Source organism: Anser cygnoides, chromosome 2, assembly GCF_040182565.1.
Source record: "Anser cygnoides isolate HZ-2024a breed goose chromosome 2, Taihu_goose_T2T_genome, whole genome shotgun sequence".
Lineage (NCBI taxonomy): Eukaryota > Metazoa > Chordata > Aves > Anseriformes > Anatidae > Anser > Anser cygnoides.
In genome coordinates this window covers 142,437,344-142,463,051 of record NC_089874.1, presented here as the reverse complement: position 1 = coordinate 142,463,051, position 25,708 = coordinate 142,437,344, and the positions used below count along the sequence as shown (strand labels likewise).

General features: G+C 44.4%; 1 protein-coding gene across 1 annotated transcript in view; it reads right to left on the bottom strand.

Annotated features, from left to right (window-relative positions):
- Positions 1-23,919, bottom strand: part of FZD6 (frizzled class receptor 6) — a 28,483-nt gene extending 4,564 nt beyond the window's left edge. Inside the window, exons 1-4 of the mRNA XM_013180003.3 lie at positions 23,763-23,919; positions 23,221-23,597; positions 5,616-5,812; positions 1,814-2,831 (exon numbers count right to left, since the gene is read on the bottom strand). Coding sequence (XP_013035457.2) covers positions 1,814-2,831; positions 5,616-5,812; positions 23,221-23,400 — 1,395 coding nt within the window. The 5' untranslated portion in view covers positions 23,401-23,597; positions 23,763-23,919. The remainder of the gene's footprint in view (positions 1-1,813; positions 2,832-5,615; positions 5,813-23,220; positions 23,598-23,762) is intronic.
- Positions 23,920-25,708: the final 1,789 nt, after the last annotated feature.

Here is a 25,708-nt window from a genome sequence, read left to right as displayed (position 1 = left end):
GGATACACAGAGAGGAGATTAGTTAGAAAGAAATATTTTTCTTTTAAATTGACAGGAAAGGTAATTTTAGGGGTAATAGTTTTTGTAACCGTGTTCTTCAGAGATGGTTTGTATGGATGAGATTCATCCCTTCAGCTTAAAAGAAACAGCGGGTGGATGAGCTGGGAGTTAATCAGGTTAGACAGGGAGCTGCAGGGAACAACATAGCTGTTTTCTGTTTATTGCAAAATTAATCCACCTATTTGCAGAACAGGATCATAAGAGCCGAGCCATTTAACTCTGTAACAGACCATCTCCTCCTCCTAGGCTGCAAATTTAATTTATGTTACCTGGCTTACCTGCCAATCCTATCTACAAAAATCAGCATTTTTGTTAGCCACATAGCTACTTAGGCTGAAGTTTGTTTCTATTTGGTTCTGTTCTGATCGACGTATCATGGCTCAGGGAAGCCACGGCCAAGCACGCCACTTTAAGCTACCGTACAGCTCTAACAGCACACGCTGTTTGTCATACGGACAGAGCCCAGTAAGTACAGCTTTGTGTAAACTTGTTGTTGCTATTTACTCTTTCCAATAGGTTAAAGACTGAGGATACAGGCTCTGTGCGCCTTATTATGCTAAGATTGTATACCTAAGAACTACAGAACAAGATGGTTTTGTTTGTTTGTTGATAAAGTGAATAAAAGCCTTATTTTCAACCTTGTTTAATTCGAGCCATCTAAGTTGAAACAGAGCTCAATGCGAAACTTCCTGAAGTGCACTTGTTAATGAAACGTTAATGGAAGCAAAAAATAGCCAAGAAGCCTGTGAGCTCTGATGTTCAGTTTACACCAAGTTCAATACAAAAGATATAGAGGATGCTTAAGAACGTGGAAGGATCAAGCCTTTTTTCCCCCCCATAATGCTTGTGTTTATATTCGTCTTTTCGATGACAAGTTATTGCAGTAAAAACACAGATGGTATGTACAAAACAATGAAAGATAACATGAGAAACTTGCAGTTGCCTTAGTGATGGTTTCTCCTTTTATATTTGTTCTTAAATGGAATGTCACAAACCACAAATTACTTAAAATTGCAGAGAATTTTATGTATTTAAAAAGATTTAAGAGATTTACATAAGGTTCAGAGTACTGGCTCTGGGGCAGCTTTACTTACTTTAAAAGCCTTTTGAAGGAAGTTTTGTTTAGGAAAGAAAAAGTCTTATGTGAACATCTCTGCAATTTAAAGCATTTTTATTTTTTAAAAGATTTCTTCACATTATTGAAAAATAGCCTGGAAGTGACAGCTATCACGGAAAAAATATACTGGAAATTTGTTTTGTAGTTTCAAGTGCTTTATAGTTCTATACTTCAACAAAAAAAAGATGAAAATGAAAATCTATGGTTATAAACAACAATTTAAATCCAATTTTCAAGATCCATTTTTTTTCAACTTCAATTGAAATTGATGTGAATTTACCTTAGGTACTGAAATACAGAACTAGGCATCCAAATACAGAGTGACTGCTTTTAGGAAAAGACATTGTGAAAAACAATCCCTGTCCCCAGCATTACTCATGGCATGAAGTTCAAATAATCCCATTACAGCTGTGAGTTGGAATTGCTGAGTGAAATCAATTTGTTTAGAAGAAAATTTCAGAGGAAAATATGATACCACCAATTTTAACTTAAAAAGCAACTAATCATTGCATGTTCTTGAACTGTTTACTTAACATGAAAATAATTTATTAAATGACACTACAAGATATAGCAACGTGTAAGGGGTTTTTGCTAATTAACTTATCAGTATTATGTCCAAAGGAAACTGCTACTTGCCTGATAAGGACAAGGGATATGGTACTGGTCACAGTGGTCGAACACCCAAGTCGTTTCCCAGGTCTTCCGGTTCACCAGCTCATAGACATAGCACCCGAGAAGTGCCACAAGTGGCACCAAGTACAAGCCACTGAAAACTCCAATTCGAATCATGAATTTCTTTAGCTTCTCTTGGTTTCTGCCATCATGCTGGATGACTTGCCGCACATGATTTAAAGAGATAATACCAGCTAAAAGGAGAGAGAGACCGAAAAAAACACAAAGGCATAACGGCAGAAGCACAAAGTACAGAGAGGCATCCACATCGTAGAGACCCACAAAGCAAACTCCACTGATATTGTCCCCTTCGACTTTGTTCATGGCAAGAAGCATAATGGTTAGAAAGCCGGGTATTCCCCACGCAACGGCATGGAACCACATAGCCTTCTGTGCGATAGCTTCACAGCTCCATTTCCTTCCTGCTGCGAGGAACCAGGTGATGGTAAGAATCACCCACCAAATGGTTCCTGCCATAGTGAAAAAGTACAAAACCATGAAAAGGACAGTACAGGCTTTGTTTTGGGAGCCAAGAACAACCGTTTCCCCAATTTCTAGCTTATCATCTGCCTTGTTACAGGCAGTTCTATTCCCAAGCAGAAATCCAATGAAGTACATTAGAGACACTATGCTGTAACAGACCGAGTAATAAATGATTGGCCTCTCTGGGTACCTAAACCTTTTAACATCAATCAGGAAAGTCAGGAATGTGAAAAGCGTAGCACAAAGACAAAAGATTGAAACTATTCCAATGAAGCTTTTCGCAACATCCAATTCGTAATTTTTGAAGTACATATTGGGACATGGGGGTGCACACTGATCGATGCCTAGAAACTTGTAGCCTTGTCCATTGGAAGTGTGCAGGTGCCGGGGACACCAGAATCCATAATCCCTTCGCGTCTGTCCTGGGGTCTTCTGAGTTCCGTGTGCGTTTGTGGTTACAGGAGCAGTGGCAGGAGCAGTCTCGTCACAACTGACTAGTCTAGATAAATTAACAGAAGAGGAAATATCTTAATACCCCTCATTATCAACTAACGTTATTTCTTACTGAAAAAAAATGAAGTGAAAAATCTGATTCTAAGCACTATGAAATTTTATAGATAATGCAAAATGTGCATTGTATGAAAAACCTCAGTGGTATTTTTAAAAAACATAGAATCACAGAATGGTTTGGGTTGGAAGGGACCCTAAAGTCCACCCAGTTCCAGCCCCCTGCCATGGGCAGGGACACCTCCCACCAGACCAGGTTGCCCAAAGCCCCATCCAGCCTGGCCTTGAGCACCTCCAGGGATGGGGCATCCACAGCTTCTCTGGGCAGCCTGTGCCAGGGCCTCACCGCCCTCTGAGTGAAGAATTTCTTCCTAACATCTAATCTAAATCTCCCCTCTTTTAGCTTAAAGCTTATTCCCCCTTTGTCCTAGCATTACACCCTCTATAAAGAGTCCCTCCCCAGCTTTCCTGTAGCCCCCTTTAGGCACTGGAAGGCCGCTGTAAGGTCTGCCCAGAGGCCTTCTCTTCTCCAGGCTGAACAACCCCAGCTCCCTCAGCCTGTCTTCACAGGAGAGGTGCTCCAGCCCTCTGAGCATCCTCGTGGCCCTCCTCTGGACTTGTTCTAATACATCCCAACAGAGCAATGTATTTTCAGTTCAGAAGGCTAATCAAACACAGCTATTTAATTGTTGTTGTCTGTTGTTTTGTTGCTTATGAAACGCTTTACTCAAACTGCAATTGTTCTTTTATAGTCTTAATCCACACTATTTCTTTAATACTAATATATAATATTTATAGTAGATTTTATCTGGATAGACTGGTGGAGGGACAGCAAATGATCTTGTCAAAATGCAAGCTTCATCAAAGAACAAAGACTGCTCACAGTATCTAGAATTAACTGATGACTAGTGTGTGATGGTGATGATTATGAGTTTGTGTTATAATGATATTTCATTGTCAACAGCAATAAAAAGACAAAGCTAAAAACATAAGCATTTCAAAAAAATCAGTGTTTTAAAAGTTCATTTAGAAATTGCTTAAGACTCAATTGTTCAAAGATTTAATTGGACAAAATATGAGGGGTTTTTTTATGATTAATATAGGAGTAGCAATGTTGGACAGGTCTTTGATTATTTGAGTATAACTCAGGTAAGCATTTATCGAAAATGGGATTTATGTTAAGATGCATTCTGAGTTTAGGCATGTATTTAAAAATAACAAGTTTTGCATTCTAGCTTTTAAAGCGAGATTCTGTTATCCCCAAACATTCTTTGTCAAACGCTACTGTAGGGGCATGTCTGCAAGGAATGCACTGACCTTACACGTCAGCACACTTTTTCCTCTCCATGTCAATTTGGAAGCTCAGCTTGAGCTAAAAAGCCTTAAGTTCCTTGTTTCTCTGCATTACTGTGTTGGCCAAATAAAGCCAGACTACTAATTAAGAAAACTGATTCCGAAGCAGATTCTTTCATTAACTGTGGGCCAGACCAGTATGAACATCAGAACAGCGCAAACTTTATTCACCCATATCTTAACAGTCATTATGCATGTTTGTAAGAATATGAGTATGAATCTCAGAATTGCAACTGAATTTGAAGCCCATCCTCATGCCAACTCCTCTTCTGCTGTTTTCAGAATATCCTGTGTTACTTGCCCTTCCCTGTGTCATCAATTGGGCAGACATCATTTCCCACATGAAAAATGTAGGGCCATTTTCAGTAAATGCTAGCAGTAATACAATATTTTGAAGCTGCAATGACTCCTGCAAGAAGTGGAATTTGATTTGAAATGTCATTTGGAATATATATTGAATCATTGGATTAGCTTGTAATTTTCCCAAATTTTCAAACCAATTCTGGAAGACTTTTGTGCACAAGTCTCAATTTTTGTGCAGAGAAAAAGGGAAATAGAGTTGATGCCATATATCTGTCATATGCGTTCCAATACGGATTTCTACCAAGAATCATGGCACAGGGCTACTGTCCCAGCTCTGCCTCAGCCCTGTCACGGATCAGCAACTGCATGGGGGCTAGAAACATGACCTGTTAAGTTTCCACTCCTTGCTCCTTTCTCATGCTTTTTGCCCTGATGCGGTTAAGAACACTTGGCATATAACATTTATAAGTATCTCCAGTTGAAGGTCAGAATCTCAAAATGATTAAACCAGAGTTGTTTAAGCCATTCCCATTTTATATATAATGACTGTCTTTTTCCCAAATGTAATATAAACTGTCCTTTCTCTGGAACAAAGACCTGAACAACTGTGAGAAGAAGGTGCAATCACTGGAAATGTGACTTCTGCCATGCCGTACAGGAAAAGTAATACAAGACTGAATTTGCACATGCAAGTCATTAGGAACAAGGTAAGGCTTCTCCTATTTAATGCTGTGTGTGCACTCAAATACAGAATATTTTAGATACCGTTATTTTATGAACAATTATTTATAAAGACCCTGTAAAGTACTGTTATTATCCCTAGTACAGAGATCAGAAAGCAGAGTGACATCTGTGCTGTAACACTTATTATTTTAAATTTAATAATTGCAATAATTTTAAAATAATTTACTAATTTTAATATATGTGACCATTTTAATAATGAAAAAAGTAACATATAAGAATAGTCCTATGCATAAGCACTGCAGGGTCACCAACAACACGGAAGGTACAGCAAGCTGATTTTTAACATCCTGTCTCCAATTTTCAACTCTGTCTGGGTTAATTATGGCACATTTGAAAAATATCACCTCTGCCACTTATCACATGAAGAATACCCCACCTGTTACATTCCAGCTCTTCAGGCCACGCGATTCCAAAAGTGTCAATCAACGGCTTGCAGTCAGAATACACTTTCTCACAGAGGTTTCGGCAAGGATGAATCACATGAACTTGCTCCAGGCAGGCAGGAACAAATGCTTTGCACAGAAATGTGTGGACGTCTGGTGAACAGTGGAGATTCATAAGAGTGAGAAAAGGCTTTGGGAAAGAAAAAAGCTTTGATTAGTATTTTTTAAAATGTAGTTCAAGACAGTAAAATTAATTTTTATCACTATGGCTCATATTTCTTCTCCTGGAGGTTTGAAAAGATAGAGAACACTGTCCAGCAGTTGTGAAAGAGCAAAACCTGGTGGTTTGGGTGTTGAGGAAGCACTTCTGGGCTGCACTGGCTCTTCCAGAACAGTCCCTACTCTGAGATCTTAGTCCATCTGTAACTATTTAAATTTGATTTTTCTTATTAGTGTTAGAAATCTGAAAGCAATCATTAAAGTCCAAGATTTTACTTTTTAAAATGGGGGGGGATGTAAAATACTAAGTTTCTATTTTGGCTATTCGGCTTCTAAATAGGCAGGCTGAGATTTTTAAAGATATCCTTGTACTTTCTGTTGAAATTACATTTTCAGTCCATTGTGTTGTATTCATCATCTTCCCTCAGGCTACAGAATTTGCTGTGTTTTTCTTCTTTTATATATAAATATATATTATTAATGCAGTCCAAATACGTTTAGAAGCGAGCAATAATGATATTTCAAGATCTCCACAACTGAGAACTTTTCTACCTGTATTACTGGATGCTAGACAACGAACTACTGATGAGTATTCCTAGTGGAGAGTTCACAGAATGAAATGTAATGCAATTTTCCTGTCCCTTGTTCATTCAGTCCATTACTCACAGTCAGAGAGGCCTTTAGAGAAAAAAAAAAAAATCTTTCTCTGCATTTTACTAACTTTATTGCTAGGGTAAATGACTTTAGCCAAACCATACCATGGGTATCAACTTCAGCCAAACCAATAGCTGTCAGTCATTTTTCCACCTGCTGTGGTGCTGTAAGGCCAGCACGGTCAAGGAAGCAAGCAAGAATACACCAGCAGCACCCTCAGATGGGCTCTGGTGCTTGTAAGGGATTTTGTACTCTGGTACTTGGAACCAGCAGCAACAAGGCAGGTCGAAAGCAGCTGGCTGGGCACGTGCATGTTCAAAGGCTCCGATCTCTTCATTCTTTAATAAATCCCTGTATCCTGGTCTGCTGTTTGCTCTGCCTTCCCTGCAACACCAGGCAAAGCTCCTGATCCTGCTCATTAGGTAAAGCCAGGTCGTTTAAACAACCCTCTGGGGCAGCAGGGATTAACCGAGGGCTGCGGGCGAAACGATCTGCAGGATCCCGTCAGCCTAAGCGCTTTGCAGGTAGGCTTTTGATGAGACACTGCCTATTTCAGGAAAAAGGAATCCCTGTATCACGTGTAAATAGTCAAATTCATGCGTTTCAGGAAAGCTGAAACGGTATTGAACACACTTTGACACGTGCTGGTAAATAGGGACACTGCACAAAATTTTCAAAGTATGCAGAACTTTCAGTAAAAATGAAGTGACCACTAAGAATTTTATTTAATGCTTTGCCATTAACAGCTCCGTATCTCAATTAGTCTGAATTCTTCAAACAGCGACCGGTAAAGGAAGGATTAACCTCTGAGTCCGGAACAGCATCCTTAATTTTGTCAGCTTTTAAGTATCCCAAATATATCCACACCCACGTACCAAGACCAAGTCTTACCGCTGGGCATGCAGTTGAAAAGGAAAGACATCGATAAGTAACTTCCCCTTCAGGTGGGATACCTCAGTAAGGAACACAGGAATGGGGAGGTGGGGGTAAGATAAGGCAGGGTAAGAGTGATAGAAAAACATTTTATGGAAAAAAAAATAAAATGTTGGCACTACGCTTAGAGGACTGACTGCAAGCTGCACGTGCAGCTGTCCTTACAGTACGGGCACCTGATTCCCCAGCTGCATGACTGCTCTGCAGCTGCCTTCCCAGGAAGGCGACTTGAGGATTTCAGGACAAGGAAAGGTGCTTCCTAAAATGCTACACTGCCTCAGATGAAAAAAGTAGTCAGCCATTAGCCCTAAATGAATTACATTTCCTTTGCACTGTCGTGGTGTTCATACTTTTCAGTTACTTTTTTTTTTGTTCAAATATCTAATTTACATTAGCTCTGTTCTTCCTTGCACTTAGGATAAAATAAAGATAATAGCTTGAGTGATCGTACAGAAATTGAGTTTACGTTTGATGTCAACTCCTGGGGAAATCGTCTTGTTATTAATTCTTCCTTTTTATCCCCTCACAGTTCATCTCAGTTGATATAAAACAAAATTAATTTTGCAGAGCAAGTTTTAGGGTGTCAGTCAAGAGCTTTTGCAGACTTAGGTAAAACAGCAATATTTTCTCTAGAGGTAGGAAATTTAAAAAATGGTATTCATATTTATAAAATCAATGTTGTCTAAAGAAATATTTTACCCTCTATTTTAATTAGCAATTATTTTAGATATTTTTCAACATAATAAATAAGGTGACAGTCTAAGTAAGCTCACGATACAGAAAGTGTGCATAAAGAAGCTGTGTCTGGTTAAAAAGTCAGGATCTGAACCAACCTCAGCCATGCTAACAACTTCTGTGATATGGAACGATTCCAAAGCTAGAACAGCACGGCAATCACTGCGCAATTAATAAAGCTGCGTATTACAGACAGATAATGGCAAGTGAAAACTTGATTGCTGGAGTTTTACTACAGCATGTTGTCTTTGGCTACTGCGGTTTAAGGAACAGGTTTTGTTCCAAAGCAAAACTGTCCCAACAGATAAATACAGAAACGCCGGATTAGAGGAAGAAGAAAGCTATGCTCAGCCTGCAAGGTAATCGGAGCCGAAATCCAAGGGCTTGGCTGATGAGAGTAATTGTTCCTATAATATCTTTCAGCTTGTTTAAAATATTTACATTTTGACACCTGGAAGTGCGAACACAAGTAGAGAGCAGGAAGCGTGGTGTTCTCACCACTCGGCAGACACCGAGTCAGACAAACGTGTATTTATCTGGGTACCCCGACCTGGCAGCACGGCGGGCATCGCGGGACGAGCCGACATCCCTCGGCGCTCCTGATGTATTTATGCTACATTAGCATAACGCCCTTTTAAATCTCGATTTCTGTCCCTTTCATAATACGCATCGCCCTGGTCACGTCTGAACACTGACCTCGCATTTCCCCAGAACAAGCCACATGACCACAAAGGCTCTGTGCTGAGCGACTGATACAAGATCGTGGCCACTCACATAAAGAGTCACCTACCACCTCCTTGCCCAGCCATATCACAAGACCTTTCTACAACCCTCCAGTAAATTCTGTTCTCTTCATACCCTGCCCACCCCTTTCTCTGGCCACGCATGAATGAGCTGTGTATCAGAGGTTTCCGTACAGGTGGCTGGGCGACCACTCTAGCCATTTCTTTGCTATGGGACTGAACTATCATCTAATGATTTCACACCCTACATTGGGGGGGAAAAAACTACAAAAAAAAAAAAAAACTCACACATTTATTTATTCCTGCTTTTCTTCCTGTTCTTTATACAGGCATTAAAAAAGAAAGTCCCCTCTGGGTTACCAGTGTGGTTTATTTAAAAACCTGTAGCATATGACCACGTCGAAGCCTTATTGAAAATCAAAGTATAATATACTGGCTGAGCCACCTTTTCCAACGAATCTGTGGATTACAAAGAACTCCAACGGATTTTGTTGGCCATAAGTTCCCCCAACCAAAAAACCTCTAAAAAATGTAAAATAAAGCCCTTTGCCCCACGCACAAACAAACGGGATTTGTAAAGTACAGATTTATTTTTAGAAATTGCCTACTTCTACCATTTGAGAGCAACAGAAGAGGTGGCAAACTGCACTTGGAACTCTGTTTTCAATTAGGTATCTTTAAACGTGGGCTTCGTGTCCAGCCAGTCGTTTTGGAAATGCTGCGTTATAGAAAATAATAGGTCTGCATTTCCTGACGGACCACGAAAGCAGAATCTCACCAAAACCAGAAGGAGAAGTATTCACTCCTCCTGCTGGATAGCATGTAAGCAAAAAGGTTGAAACCAAGACCAGAAGCTCCCCCAAAATAAGACCTGGTTGCCTCAGGGCTGTGTTACCATACCTAGCAATAGCCACCGTTGTCCTGTCACATGGAGGACAGAGATGAAAACCTGCAGATTTGGTGACAGCAGAGTGAAACAAAGCTGTATGCAAACCAAGAACAGAGCCTCGCAAGGCCAATGTAAGTCCTAAAATAGAAATTGTCATCTTCCTGCCTATGGGAAACAAAACCCAGTAAATACGAGGCAAAATAAAATACGCTAACAGTATACCAAAACAAAAAAAAAACAAACCACCAAACCACCTAGTAACTAGCAGAAAGCGACTGTAAAGCCAAAGATGGTGTAGTCTGTAATGTCCCCAAGTAAGAGTATGGGAAAACTAAGGACTGAAATGCAAACTTTTCCACTGCATTGTCAGTGCAAGAATCTAAGTGCAGAACTGCTGTGAAGCTCATGTGTATTCACTGTGGAAAACGAGTAAGGTCAGGCAATCAAAGACCAGAACATCACTACTGACAAGAGGAATATCCTCAGCACTGAGCAAAACACCACCTAGCCTAGCACTGGGCTCTTTAAGGAAGCATGTCTGTATCCCATTTTCTCCAGAGGGAAAGCCAGCCTATCTCAGTACTCCAGCTATGGTGTGGCCCTGCAGACAGGAACACAAGTGAGATGCATGAAAACAAATGGTACGGCGTGGAGAATAAGTGCCCAGGTGCAAACAGGCTCTTAAACATCTTTTGCCAGTAAATAAATTGCAGCTTTCAACTCCACGTTAACCTCAAGACCATGAAGCTTTCCTGTTTTGTGCTTGGAAAACCAAGATGTAACAGAAACAAAGCTCAGTACTCCAGGAAGATGCTGCAGGTGAAGACGACTTCGTTCCATCTCATCTCAGTTTTTCCCTAGAGAAAAGGATTAGCAGCAACTACTACACCACCTCTGGTAATGTATGTCAAAATGAGTGAAAATGTTCTCCTGTACTTCAATCAATGTCAAAGAAATATTTAATACAAAAAATTGGTAGATGAAAATACCAAAGACCTTGTTAAAATCAGCTCTTGTAAATCTTAACTGGCAAGAACAAGTATTTTTGAGTTGCCGATAAGCAGAGGTGAGAGCCTTTGCTCAGCTATTTGGAGCCAGTTATGTAAAACTAACAGCCCACTCTCCTCATCACTGAGGTTTAGCTACCAAGTTAAGTAAGTTAACTGAGCTAAATGTATTAACACTGAGGTTAATGAAGTTAAAACAATGAGACACTGTCTCAGCATTAAGCAAAGGCACCTGTTTCGTGGTTTGATGTGAATCCTGCACCCCAAAGCACCAGCATTGTAACCTTACTCCTCACAGCACTGCATGTGTCAATTGTGGAAGCAAACATGGGCTTAAATCTGAATTTCTGTAATCTTAGCACTCTGGGTGACCCGTATGTCTACCTGTATTAAGGGTGTACTTTGCTATTCATAAAACCATTCACCTGCTTTTCAGAAAATCTGCAGAAGTTTGTTATGGGTAACAATTTACAGTATCAGATTCAAATAACTACTCCAGTAAGTGCCATTACAGACTTAAAAGTACAACCTCAAAATCTAAACACAATAGATTTTAGCTATACACCTTAATATGAAGTGTCGGAAATACGGCCACCATCAACCACTGCAATTATAAATGCACCAGTCTCGAAAAAGTAGGCAGTGATCACTCTTCGTACTCAGAGCTATACTACCAGTTAATCTGCAATACCCCCAGCTACTTTTATAATGAGCTCTTTCAGTTAAGAAGAGTGAAACATATATGGCATGGTCGATTTAATCCTACACTGTTGTTTCAGTAGAGTTATTCTGGGCTGGATGCAAACAAGACCAGCATCGTGCCCAGGGAAACTAATGGCATCACACAATTCATTGTGTTCATACAATTGCTCACGGCTGCAGTGTGAACCGGCTGCCAAGAATCTGATTCCTTGTTTGTGCACAATTAAGTCACGACAAATAAACGTACCAACACATGAAACTAAATTAAGGGTGAAATTTGCAAGCTAGATTAGATTCAAAGCAGAGCTGAGAAGAGACTAAGCTCATGTCCAAAGCGATACAAGTAACTCTTCTACGACAAACGTTTTTTGGAACTAAAATTCACTGATAGGAATACAGTATTTTAGATATTAACATAAATACATTTAATATGCATCATTAAATTGTGCCGATTTGATGGAGGTAATAAACATTAAAATAAAAGTCAAATCTGTGTGCTTTCAATAAGCTGCCTTTAAAGCATTGCTCTCTGCAGCTTGCGAAATAGAATTAAGGCAAATACAAGTCAGGTTTAATTGAAAAGCTTGTAAAACCTTTTCTAAACTAAATTGGTTCAGAGGTTACAAATATAAGAACGAAAGCTTTTGTCAGAATTGAAAGCAGGTTACTCTAGTTGTTTACAAGAGACAAATCATTTCAATTTCCTACCCGAGGACAATCTGGTTCAAGAAGCTAAGAAAAAAAACAAAGGAAAAATATAACAATGGCTCAGGAACTGACGGGCACGCAGCTGAGAAGCCCGTGCAGGGCAGACCCTATGCGGTGCAGCTGCTCAGTGAGCCAGATCGCTCACCTGGGCGTTCAGCGTGGCTCCACTGAAAGCACGAGCGTACTTGCTAACCCTTTGTCACCACCGTCCCTCCGTATGAAATATACTTAATATATAACTTGGTCGTGAGCTTCCTAGCCGTTCACAGTGGATGGGATCATTAACCAGAAACACGAGCGGTGTAAGTACAAAGCACAAGGGGGGAAGGCTTTCAAAGGTCAGTACGGCAGCACAACGCCCACTTAAAAACCCACCCCACCGGGCGCTAAGCTTACCACTGATACTGAGGGTGTACGTGGACGTGGACACCAGAAGATCAAGCAGGCTGTTCTGCTTTTACCTCTATGGGTTGCTAGTTCTGGGTTGCTAAGTTGCTAGTTTTTCATTAACTAGCAACTACAGAATCTCTTTATGCAGCAAGACAACTTATTTCCATGTCTTCCCTTTAAGTATTTAAGATAAAAATACATACATCCCTATACATATTAGCTGTAACAAAGCCTAGAAACGATACGAATGGAAATATTACATCTCGCTAGAAGTTACTACGAAACAAAGTTCCGGTGCTTTCCGAAATAGCTTATTAGCAAAAGTCACTGCATTTTGTGGTTCTAACCTAAATTATAGCTTGACCTGAATTATAGGCATTACAGCCTCTGCTATTTACAATACAAAATAAATATTAGAGAGTTTTCCTGAGCACAGCTCAACTATTTATGCACAGCTTTCAATTATATATGGTTTTATCTCCGTCTATACTATACATAGCATAGAAGATGAAAACAAGTTAACTGGTGGAAAGTATACCGCAGCCCTCAAACGTCTCAAGTCTAGACTACAGCAAAGGAGACCTCCACTGCATCTGGACTGCGGTAGCAGAAACATCTCAAAAGAATCTGAAATCCTTCACGCATTTGCCACGCGTTAGAGGAGCAAATGGATTTAGTACTGAACTTTTTAAATACAGGACACAGCTTAGAAGATTACCAGTAAAAGAGTTGATGGACTGCGTGTTATCCAGAAGGTGGCTCCTCATTCAGAGGGAATTCCAGCAGAAGTACCGATTGCTCTGGTTCCAAAACAGTCAGACCAGATTCACGTTTTCCCCTCTGAGGAAAGCGATGAACCTCAGCAGAACAGCACCACCCAAACGCAGACGAGCAGTAACCCTGCAGCACACTTTCTTCCCTGCTTACTTGACACAAACTACAGCAGGAGACTCTCAGTTATGACAGCTCTGATAGTCAAGCACTCTTCTTGCAGTCTTTGGGACACCAAGTAAAGAAACGAAGAGAGAGATTCACAAGTGGGACGAGTACCACAGTGACCTGCGATGCTGACTCAGAGCCACCAGACCTCTCCTCCTGCAAGACATTCACCTCCCCTTCTCTGACCCCAAGCCACGCTAACACACTCGATGCCCCTTATCACAGAATCATCAGGATGGCAAGGAAGCCACTTCTGTGGGTGTAAAGGCAACGTACCCAGCCGTGGTGCTTTTACCGTGCTAGGCAGCTGAACACCACAACCGCTCTCTCACTCCCCCTCCTTAGATGAGGAGGGGAAGAAGTAAAGGAAAGAACAACCCACGGGTTGAGATAAGGATAATTTAATTAAAGGGAAAAGAAATTATTAAGGAAAGATTATTATTAATTAAACAATTTAACTAAAGGGGAAAAAAAAGGGGGAGGGGAAAAGGGAGGGGAAAGGGAAAAACAAAACAAGTAAAGGCTATGTGGAAGTGCAGAGGAAAGAAATTTCTCTCTACTTCCCACAAATGAGCGATGCTTGACCACGTCCTTGGAGCAGGGCCTCAATGCACGTAGCCGGTGTTCGGGAGGACAGACGTTTTCACAACGAGAGCCCACCCCTCCCCTCTTCCTCCTTTTTCCACCTTTTATTGCTGAGTGTGATGTCATATGGTATGGAATATCCCTTGGGTTGGCTTAGGTCAGCTGCCCTGGTGATGTTTCTTCTCTCACTTTTTTGCCCACCCCCTTCGAGGGTTTGAGAGAGTCCTGATGCTGTGCCAGCACTGCTCAGCAGCAGACACAACCCTGGTGTGATACCCCTGCTGTTCTAGCTACAAGTGCAGAGCACAGCACTGCATGGGCTGCTGCAGGGAAAGTTAACATCCCAGCCAGACCCCGTACACCGGCTCTGCAGAGGCCCAGCCACCTACCACTTCTCCACGCCTGCTGAGTCCACCCAGGAACACAGTTATATGGCGTAACAGCACAGACACCGAGCCTCAGCTAATAAACCCTACCAGACCTAAGCTGTTCTTATACCCAGCAGGAACTGGTTGTCTCTGCACAGCCCTGCTGGAGCTGGAAGAAGTGGGAAGTATGGCAGAGGCACAAACTAATTTTGCGAGGAGTTTTGCAGGGCTCAAAGCTGACCCTATGAGAGCTCTGTGTGGAGCCATGCTACTGCTTGCATCGAGTATTTCCCTCTTTGTAAATCTGGGCTCGTCCCACCTAACCAGTACAATAGCACGGCACTGACACTGTATATGAAAAGGAAAATCTGGATTACGAAGATAGTTCCCATGCTAACAGGGAATGACCTCGGCCTCACAGATCCCACACAATGGGAAGTAACTACGAGTTGATTTCTTTCCCATGTGTCACAGGAATGAGACACAGCTTGTCCCATGGCCAGTGTCAGTGCCTCGACGTACGACCTACTGGAAACTTGAGAAGCAGAAGCCAGAGGAAGCACTGCTGGTGGCGAGGTACCTACATGCAGCCTGATGGGCTTTAAATGTAATAACTCCGCCATCTGACTCGTGCAGCCCAGACTGAGGTCATCTGTTACATCACAGCAAAGCGAAGGGATTAGTGAAAGTTTGCAGGGATTAGCGACTGTAATGATTTTCACGTGGTACTGAATCAAATGCTTTACTGAACTTCAAACGGACTGGCTTAGTTAGCACCTAGAAAATCTGCACAGGTCGCTGCTGCCACGCACACAGGTCAGCCAGCAGGAGAGGATCCTTCGAATGAAATCTCAGCAGCACCAGAGCACAGGCCAACAAGTCAGACACAACGCTGGAAACAAACGATCCAGGAGTCTGAGCCACAGACTGAGACAGCTAAAAAGAACAATGGAAAAGCAGGTGGCAGCCTCGCTTTGTTTCTGTTTGGGAAGCCCTGACCACGCAGCGAGCTTTTCATGTGCTCAGCATCCACCGCCTGCTGTAAATTCTGATCCGCAGCTATTTTCTGTGAAAACACTGTTTCTGGGAAGGTCGTTGTGGGTGCAGAACAGAAAACCAGGCCTGCCACTTTAATCCACTTGTACGGCCGTAATCTCCGCTGTATTTTGAAAACATAAAACATGCAGCAATTAATGCAGAAAGTAGATCATTGTTGCATAGAAAAAGCAGTGTGGAAGATTTCTAAAGAGATATGTAAGACCTTCATGGAAAAAAAAGTGATACTTCATTCCTAAGGACTTGTGGGAAACAGCTCTCATCTTTCACAGACATCTACTTTGCGATATTTTTGTTGTTATTTCTAAGATAATGTCTAAATGTCTAAAACAGTGATTACTTGACCAGTTATAGATTTTTGCTCTGCAGACATATATATGATATATATATATATGCATCTTAATTCCTCTATTTGTTGATTTTTATTTACTTTGGGATACAGGCCAACCTTAGAGGCAAGAAAGCAAGAAAAACTTGCTTCTAAATAATATAAAAAAGCAAAACAATCTGAATTCTAAAGGATGGATGAAGCAGCTGGTAAGGAAGGAAGCTTTACCCACAACAGCCATTACTTTATGAAAACTTCCTCCTTCCTTCAAATGCAAGATAGCCAAAAATACGAAAGGGCTGTCAACAAAACTAAGAATCTGATGTTTCTACGGGAGCCTCCTTCTGCACCTGCAGCCTCACGCAAAGTCTCTCCTCCATTCCTCCAAAATCTCCACCCAAATCCCTGACACCTTAAAACGCTGACCTCTCTGACAAGAAGATCATCGCCTGCTACAGCGCAGAAGCAACTTACCGCTGCTTATGGGCAACCTGTTGAGAGCTTGTGCCCTTCCCTCACCGGAGTCACTCAGAACAGACACCGCTGCACCCCGGCACCCACTGCACCGCAGAAACCTTCCCCCAGCTGGGTGAAGCCGGGGGCTGCCACAAGCACCGTTACTGTTCTGTAACCTCGCAGGCAGTCAGGGACTCCCATTTGCTCTCTCCCTCCTTCACAGATGCTCCTGATAAGCAGGCACTCTTCCTTTTGTCCCTCTGTCCTGGCGCCTCGCTCCCAGACTGCTGCAGGCAGTGCCCTGGGCGGTCTCCCTGCGGCTGAGGTGGCGCTGGGGAAGGTCGGTCAGGAACCAGACTGTGAAAACGGACGCTGACAAACTCATCGAGGGCACGTGGACGGACCAGAACTGCTCTTGCCAAACTGGTAAAGGAGCAGGAGGCGCTAGACACAAGGCACGGGTGGCAACCCCAGCGGGAGGCCTTCCCTCGCCCTCCAAAACTGCCAGACTTGTCGCTGGTGTCAGCGCTGGGTCAGATGTGTGGATCCCTCCTGCTCTCCCCAGCTCTGAACGCCGACGTTAGGCAGCTCCTCCTCAGCACCAGGAGGTGCTTAAAATCCTTGAGGCCACCTTTTCTTCTACCCATTCATCTCAGGATCTGTGGGCCACGTTCGCCTTCAGAGCACGGAGCTGGGCTTGTAGCTCCAGGCATTCTCCCCACGGATCCCCCCAGCTGGATTTTTAAGCTTTCCCTAAAATGGTGCACCTTCCTAGGGCGAAATGGGTTCAGGCCCTCTTGGAGCAGCTGCTTTTAATTTTGGCACGCGGGGTAAGCATGTGGAGAGTTTGGTCACCGAGTGCTTTGTGAACAGGAAAGGGGCGACCACTTCTGGCACTGAAGAAACGGGGCTGTGTAGGCCCGCTGGGGAACAGCGTGGGACGGATGTGGTTATTCTCTGAAAGAATTTGATCTGCCAGAAGTCTAAGCACAAGAAAGAGGGATTTTTTTTTTTTTCCCCAGGAAGCTCTTTCGTCACTTAAAGGGATGCAATGGAACAGATATATTTGGAAACAGGACATCTCTTCTGCCCTGCAGAGGCTGATTACCCAGGCCTGCCCCCTGCACCTCAGCAAGTTTTCACCCCCCAGTTATGGGCTGCTTACACAGCCCTTATGCTCCCCTGAATACCTCCCCTTCTTCTAACAGTAAAGCAGAAAGGGAGCAGATCTCCATTCATCTCCACTTGGTAGTTCAGGAGAAAAGGGCAGACATCTGTCTGCATCTTCTCCAGCAAGTGAACTGCACCGTGGGTGCAGCAATCACAGCTGCACACAACACACAAAAAAGGTCCACGAAAGCAAACAGCAAGGGGTGACGAAGTAACCGTGCTTGCCCCAAAGGCTTGGTGAATCAACAGCCAGCACACAGCGAGAGGAAAATACAGGAAGCCTTGTGGTGCAGACACTCCTACCCCCTCCTTCGGGATGGAGTAGAGAAGGCAAGAAATGACCCAAGAGTTGTTTGAGAAATCACAGATAATCATTGCACTGCCACGCTGGAAGTAAAAGCAGTGACATCTGACCACATCCCCCGTCCCACGCGCTTCTTTCCTGGACATTCATTTCTTGTGGTCATTATCGGGGAAGGCACCGACAACATCCTGCATCCACGTGTCACCCTCAACATCACACCCACCTTGTAACAGGAACACCAAACCCACCTTCCACTTCAACCCACACACAGTAAGGGCACAGGCGCTGCACAGCCTCACGACCCACGGACAGTGGACAAAGAGCATCTCTCAGCTGCAAGAAGGTGCCTAAAACCCACTGTGGCCCCTTCAGAAGAAGGGAATCCAGATTAGGGAGGCTGGCATGGATCTGTTCTTTCATAGGTGTCCTCCTGGAGTAAGCAGGCTGCAGCCCCAGGACTAAGCCCACCAGTCTCCACGTACAGTGCTTGGTGTAGCCAGTGACCACGCTTAGCAGGAGAGCACGGAAAAGGAGTTAGAGAAGCACAACGAGACCCAGAGACCTCCAGGGCTGGCACCAACTCCTGACCACCACACAGGGCACTGCGGAAAGGACAGAAGCCTTCAGGAGACCAACAAAATAATTTATTTTACCCACAAAATCAGCACATGGGGTTTATGAATGTGTTGCTCAAGCTGCTACTACTGTGAGAGCTAATGACGACTTGAGTTACTTTGAAACATCTGAGAGCAAGTGCAGTAGAGTGCAAAACCAAAGAGCCCTGAATTTGCATGTTGTACAGTGACACAGATTTGTCTGATGCACACTTCTGACCTTTCAGCAAAAGCTTTTCCACAAGCAACAGTGATGCTCAAAACAGAATTATTCACATCCAACTATTCTGTATTTCTGGGGACTTACCAGCACAGAAGTCACAGTGCTTTGTGTTTCCTTTGATCCATGCGAAGCAGCTATAAGAAAATAGTTCAGCATTTGCAAACTTTGATCTAACATGTACGGATCTAGTTATTTTAACACAAATCTTTTACAACCACCTTGTTGCACTGAGCTAGAAAAGTTACCTTAGCCTGTACTAAATAATGACGCACAGCACGCTATACTTAATACCTTTTTTTTTTTTTAACGCCTTCCATGTCAGTTACCACCAGTGATAATGGTAAGGAAACAGCACAAATGTTTCCAGCAAAATATGAATTGCAAAGCCCCTCGTGCTTGTTCATACCTCTGCACCCTTTCTCCAGCTTAGGCTCTGAGGCAGCATCATGGAGAAAAAGCAATTCCAAGCAGATACCGCTGATAACTGCTTTCCTAACTGAAGCTGAGCTACTTTAAGAGATTTCGGCTTCCAGTTTCAAAGTACTAGTGGCTCGTGTACTGTAGCAAGCACTGCTCGTTTGAGGTAAGGGAGAGAGGCAGGATGCCTGTCTGTACAGGTTTCAGAAAATTCACACCTGTGCCATTTTGCAGAACATCCCACTAGCAGCATTCTGCACTAAATAGCACTTAAATTCCTCAACACTCCCAACCTACAGAAGGTGGAAAACTTCATCCTATTCCTCCTCCTGTGTAATATATTTAATATCAATATACGTACTGATTTAAGTTTGCCAGTTAACTGGTTTCCAGTTTTTGCAAGTATCTTCACATTGAATTAGTTGCTAATTTATACTTAGAGGCAAATTAAGTGATCATATTAAAAAAATTCATTGAATTTACAGAGGTAGAAAACCACAGAACTTTGGTATCGAGCTTCTGAAGGTACTTCTTAATCCACTTCAAATTGGTTTTGGTGGATGAAACTGACTAGCTCTTGAAAAAACTTGACTAGTTCAGTTCACTGAACTCGCCACAAACGTATTCTGACACAACAGATTTAGAAATATGAACAAAGGAAGTTATTACAGAGTAATATTCTCTGCTTTGCTTGAATAATGCTTTACGTTGACAACCCACTCCAGATAGTTGAAGTAATTGCACTCGAGTTAGAAGGGACTTGTTTTTGAGGATTGCCACGAGAGGGAGTTACACCTCTGGAAGTATGGTTGAAGGGTGGCTTCATCACAGCTACATCCATCCATCTTCCTCACTAGACATACTCTAGGTCTTCAGTCAGAGTAAAAACACGAGCAGCGGTACTGTTCAATTGCTTTGAGACAGATACTGCAAGTAGCTGCAAATAATTAGCTTCCACTGTCATGCAGGTGTTCAAATAACATACACAGAAAAGCTTCACACCATTAAGTCATGTGGTTGTACTTTCCAAAAACCTCCATTTGTTGCATAAACAAAGCTAATCCAAACAAACAAAACTTGGATAGTTTGAATTCAGTCCCCAGAGTCAAAAATTCAATTAAAAAATATGGCGGGTGGGGAGGGAGCAAATTACAAACTTTCTGTTGCAAAGAATAAGAGCCAAGGAGGACTACCACCATTAGCAGAACCCCGATAACAGAGGCCATAAGACTGAATAAGCCCTTCTTCCTGCTCTAATCAGTTCAATGTTCTGGTTTATTGCATATCACCATGAAGAGCTGATACATGAGGCAGAAATAATACCACGAATCAGCTTGGTGATCCAATTGACTTCCAGGAGGAAAACCACCACGTGAGACTGTGGCTCCCCGTCATTCTCACCTGGAGAATTACTATGGAGACATCGAAATGCCAATTTAACACCTTTCCAGAAAGGAGAGAAAACTCGACAGAAGCCGTCATACTCCACCAGATGGAAATCACAGCTCTTCTGGCCATACAAGACTCCCCACTGGGGAACACACCCGTTGAGCCTCAACAGTGGGCTAGAGCAGACTTCACAAGGTTTTGGAGAGGTAACTTCACACCAGATGAGGCTCATCCCCTTGACTGACTATTCTTTGCTCTTTCTGGGAGTAAGCATGACGAATAAATAATGAAAATAAGTTTCCAGAGGGTATAGGAGCAGAAAACAGGATTAATATCAAGCCACTTCCTGCACAAAATACTTGAGATTTCTTGAAGAAGTCTCCACCATATGCTCTTGGATCGCACGATTAAGCAGCTTGCTCAAAGTCAGTTAAGATAAAGTAAGGAAAATATTACAAGCGTCAGTCTCATAACCCAGTGTTTACATTTTAAGACCATGCCCAGCCTTGAGAACAAGCTGTGGGGAGGGGAAAGAGAGATGGAATTAAAAAACAAAGCCTTTGAGCATTCCTACTGAGGATCAAAAGAAAAAAAGTTTTAACCAACATACCATTAAAATTCTTTCTTTGGTACAAACGGAGTTTGGACTACCAATTACAGAAAAATTCAAGCTCTTAAAACACAAGTCTCCTTCATCTCCCAACCTGCTGCTTCTTTATGGCGGTACAATGAAGTTAAGCAACAGTCCCGAAGTCCAACAGCTCCTCCTCTGCTGCAAGTCCCCTGAAAAGCAGAACCTTTGACTCTCCTGGGAAGTCTCACTGCTGCAATCAACCATGACAAACCACACTGGTGCTGTTACTGACTACCACGCAGAATCACTTCAGAGGGCATAAGCTACTGGTATACACTGGTCTCAGGGGAGAGGCCCACCAAAGAACTGTGCTAAGCTTGCTGTACAACTCCAGCTAAACTGCTAGCGCCAGATACAACACAGGTTACACAAGGGGGGGAAACTTCCTTACACTTTCATCAGTGAGGCAGTCTGAAAAAGTTGGTTTGGCCAACCAGTACTGTCCAAATGCAATCAGAGGAAGGCAGATCAGGTAGCTCAGAAACATCCATACAGCACGGGAGTAGTGAGGTTAGTGAAGTACCAAATTAGAGGCCAGACCATAGCAGTGACAGGACACTAAGAAGTACTAGGACGCTAGGTCAAACCCTAGTGCTGTTCCAAACAGCCCCCCGTCAGCTGGCTGAGTAGCGATCAGCCACCGCAGGAGCCAGAAATGATTATAAAAAGACAGGACAGAGAAAAGGGAACAACAACATTTCTTGCTACCATGCCATTTTTATAGAGAGTGCTAAATAAAAACAGGTAAGTCATGAACCCTCTCCAGGAGGAACTAGGCGTAACTTACTGACGATACAGGAAAGTCACAGCAAGCAAAAGTGACGGTGGTCTCTGCTGTAACAGCAGCGTTCCTGGAAGGCACGAGCACTGACAGAAGCTACCTGCCAAGTAGGAACCACCTGCATGCCTGACAAGATAAAATGGCAGGCGCTGTAGAAAGAGAGCACTCCAGACAAAGCATGACTGGAGAGAGCGCTTTCCAATTTAAAAGCGCACAACTTATCTGAGATCTGTGGCTGAACTGAATTGCTCACATATAGAGCTCTTTAACATTTGATACCAGATTTTTCCATGTATCTACGTGGGGCTGGCAAATACAACGCAAGCCTCTGCCCTTCCAGACTGGCAGCTAGAGGCCAAAATGGTAATCCTAAGTATCCCAAACAGCACTAAACAAATGCTTTGGCAGTTGAACCAAGCTCCTTCTCCAAGCTCAGTAATGCATATGCAAATAAGATTTTAGTAGCAGTACTAGCAGCGGCCTTCCCCAATACTACCTTCAATTTTTTTTTAAACCAGAAGCTTCTGAATTTTAATCTCACTTCTGTTTCACTCTCTGCACAGCACAAGACTTTGAGCTTTTCAAGACCTGTGTTAAGGTGTTCCCCCTCCTCTTACTACTGAAAAGCCATTATTAAAACAGGTTTAAAACTTGTTTTACAAGCCTCTCACCCAGAGAGGCTGTCGCCCTCTGTAGCTACTGTAAGCGGCAAAGCTCTTCCACAAGGTGGCATGCTCTCAAGGGAGCCATGTTGCAGGCAGTTCAGGTAGCAAAGCATTTGTTTTTAGTTGGAAAAAAAAACAAAACAGAGGAGAGTTTCTCTCAGTCGGGAGTTTCAGCGTTCAGTCAAGTGACAGCACAACGCAAAAACCACAGTGGAGAACAAGGCTATGAATAAGTTTAGGTACCTGTCCTTGATAGATGGAAGAAAAAAAAAATAACAGTGACTTCTAAACATTGTTTTTGCACCGCCTGAGTTCAGCTGGGCCAGGATTATCACCCGAGTATCATAGGCTATGTCCCTAGAGACTCTCAAGAACTGCTTTATGTATTAGTAAGGTGCATGGGCTTATGTGCGATCTGTTGAAGAGCTCTAACAGCCACATTGGTGTGCTACACCAGTTCCTCTTCCAGTCTGATACAGAATCCAAGGGGCATGTGTCTGTAGCTCCCTTACACACTGCTTACACAGCCACGGAGCAATAGTGCAGTCCAGAAAGCTTCAAAGAAGCGTTATCTAGTCAGCTTATCTCCCTTGTCATTTAGCGCAACAGATATCACTGCTCAGAGGACAAAAAGGATGTATTTCGCACTGTTTACATTTCCGCGCCACCTCAGGGCTGGGATAACTCACCTCCATTTGGAGAGCAGCGGTGTCCTGATCGTAGTGCCCCATGATATTTGGGAAAAAAGTCATATTGTAAGGCATTCTCGAGCACCTGGAGATGGTGATCGGCTCGCACGTGAACAGGCTGTGCCCTCGCACCAGGGCCAGGAGCGAGGCGCAGGTCACGGCGGTCACGAGCGCTCCCATGTTGCCGAGCTCCCCGCTAGCGGCGCATAGCTTCGCCCGGCGTCACGCGGGCCGGCCTCTCCCCCGAACACGCATCCTCCTCTTCTCCTTCCACGGGGACGCGGGTTGCAGAGGCGGGCAGGTCGACCATCAGACGCCCCGCTTTCGCTACTTCCCCGTTCTCCAGCGTCTTTCCCCAAACCCCTCCTTCCTCGGACCTGCGAGCACAGGAAGAGCCGAGGCAGGGCGCTCAGCGGCCGCCGCGCTCGGCCTCCGCGCAGCCCCGCGGCCGGTGCGGGGCTGCCGGGAGGGGACGGGAGCGGGGCGAGGAGGGGAGGGAAGGGGAGAGGAGGGGAGACGAGGCCGTCCCGGCCCGCACCTACCCCGCCGGGCCGCTCCCCGCTGCTCCCAGCGCCCCGGCTCGGCGCTTGGTTCCCAGCCCCGCCCTAGGAAGCGGCGCCCGCAGGGGCGGGCGGGGAGCGGGGCCGGGAGGGCGGCCCAGGAGCCGGGGCTCGTCGGGCGCAGCTTCGGCGCCGGAGCCCCGACACGCCCGGGCCAAGCCCCCGGCGCCCCCTCCTTCCTCCTCCGCCTCCTCCTCTTCCTCCACCGGGCTCCGCCTGGCCATGGCGGCCGCACCAGTACAGCCCCACCACCCCCACCACCACCTCGCCCCCTCCCCGCCGCCATGGCCGCGGGCGGCACGGGCAGGACGCGGCGGCGGGGCCGCTCCCGTCGTACTCGGCATGGCGGCGCCGCACAGGGGCTGCCTTCCCCTGAGGAGGCGCGGGGGAGAGGGGGCACGGGGAGCCTGAGTGGGGTGACAGAAAGGGGAGGTGGTGTGGGGCTTTTGGGACGCGGCGATGAGAGCAAGCGGGTAACGTGCAGATAGAGGCGGAGCAGCTGGCTGGGGGCGATCATGCCCTCATGTCCTCGCTGCCGTCATGCCCTTCATGGCCCCATGCCCCTCATGTCTCCTGGAACCCAAGCTCAGGCACCACCATGTCCTCTGCCACGCTGAGACCCCATCCAACAACGAAACCCCGTTGGGAAGCAGCCAGGCTTGGCCCAGGTGTAGGAGTGCTGCGCGCCCCTCGGCTCTGCGCAGAGCCACCTGAGGAACGGGAAGCGCCAGATGCCGAGACATGCAAACCAGCTCTAGGAACGGTCTGAGGGTGTTCAGGAATCGCTGCACGTCTGCCCCAAGGGAGTCTGTGCAGTCAGGCCTCCTTACCCAGAATCCAGGTAGTCCGTCCGGGGATGGCGGCGAGCGTCAAGCTGCACGTTGCCTATTCAGAGGACCGCAAAAGCTCTCCGTGCAGATCTTTTGTGTGTAAGCTCCTATAGAAATACACATGACCACAAAACCCCTCCTGAGTCTTTTACGTGAAACTATCTTAGCACCTGTATGAATCACGAGAAGGGTTGTACCTACCTGCCGCAGATCCAAATAGCTCAGCCATTTGAGCAAATGGAGTAACTTGATAGCAGTAATGGAATTCAATTTGCTATACAAACAAGCAGCCAAATGGCAAGGTGACTAACATTTTCCCAGCAGGTTTCACAGATGGTATTAATGAAACCTTGTTATGTGCAGGTTGTGGAAGTTAATGTGCTACGGCGTACAAAGACCTGTGTTATCCTCTGTCGTCATTCCAGTTCTCATCCTCCAGCTGGCTTCAGGTCTCTCTCAGAAGCTCCTTCCTGTTCTAGAAATACCACATTTTTCTTTTCATGAGTGCTGAGAGGCTGCACACGCTGTGGGTCTGGCAGTGAGAGCACCAGGAGCAGGCAGGTGTCTCCCCAGTCAGCTTCTGCTGACATCCCAGGACAGTTCTTGCTCAGCTCTCGATGAAATTGCTGAGCTGCTCTCTGCTCTGGGAACACCATCAGTTCCTCAAATGTACCCAAACTTTGCAGAGACTGGTTGTGTTCGGTGCAGATTCAAACTCCAGCAGCTTTCTACTGACTTTCCTTTCTAGTTTCATTGGCTAAACCTGGAGGCATTTTCACAGAAACAGGAACAGAATTACCCTGGACAATCTGTACTGAGTGAACGCTCTTTGCTTCCTCATATGTAGGGTTGACAAATTGTCAGAGAAGCTTCTGTTGCAATTTTAATACAGGAAAAACAGCATATCTTACATGATTTTCATGAAAGCTTAAAAAGAAATTTTGCTGAAACAGAAAAAATCTAAGGTTTGGGAATTTCAGTCAAACATGGAAGTTTGTGAAAGTAACAAGCATCTGAAAATAAAGTATTGTGAAGAGCTCAGCAGCCTTAGCTCTGCTGGTGTCACACTGTGTAAATATAGCATTATATGAAGTGATG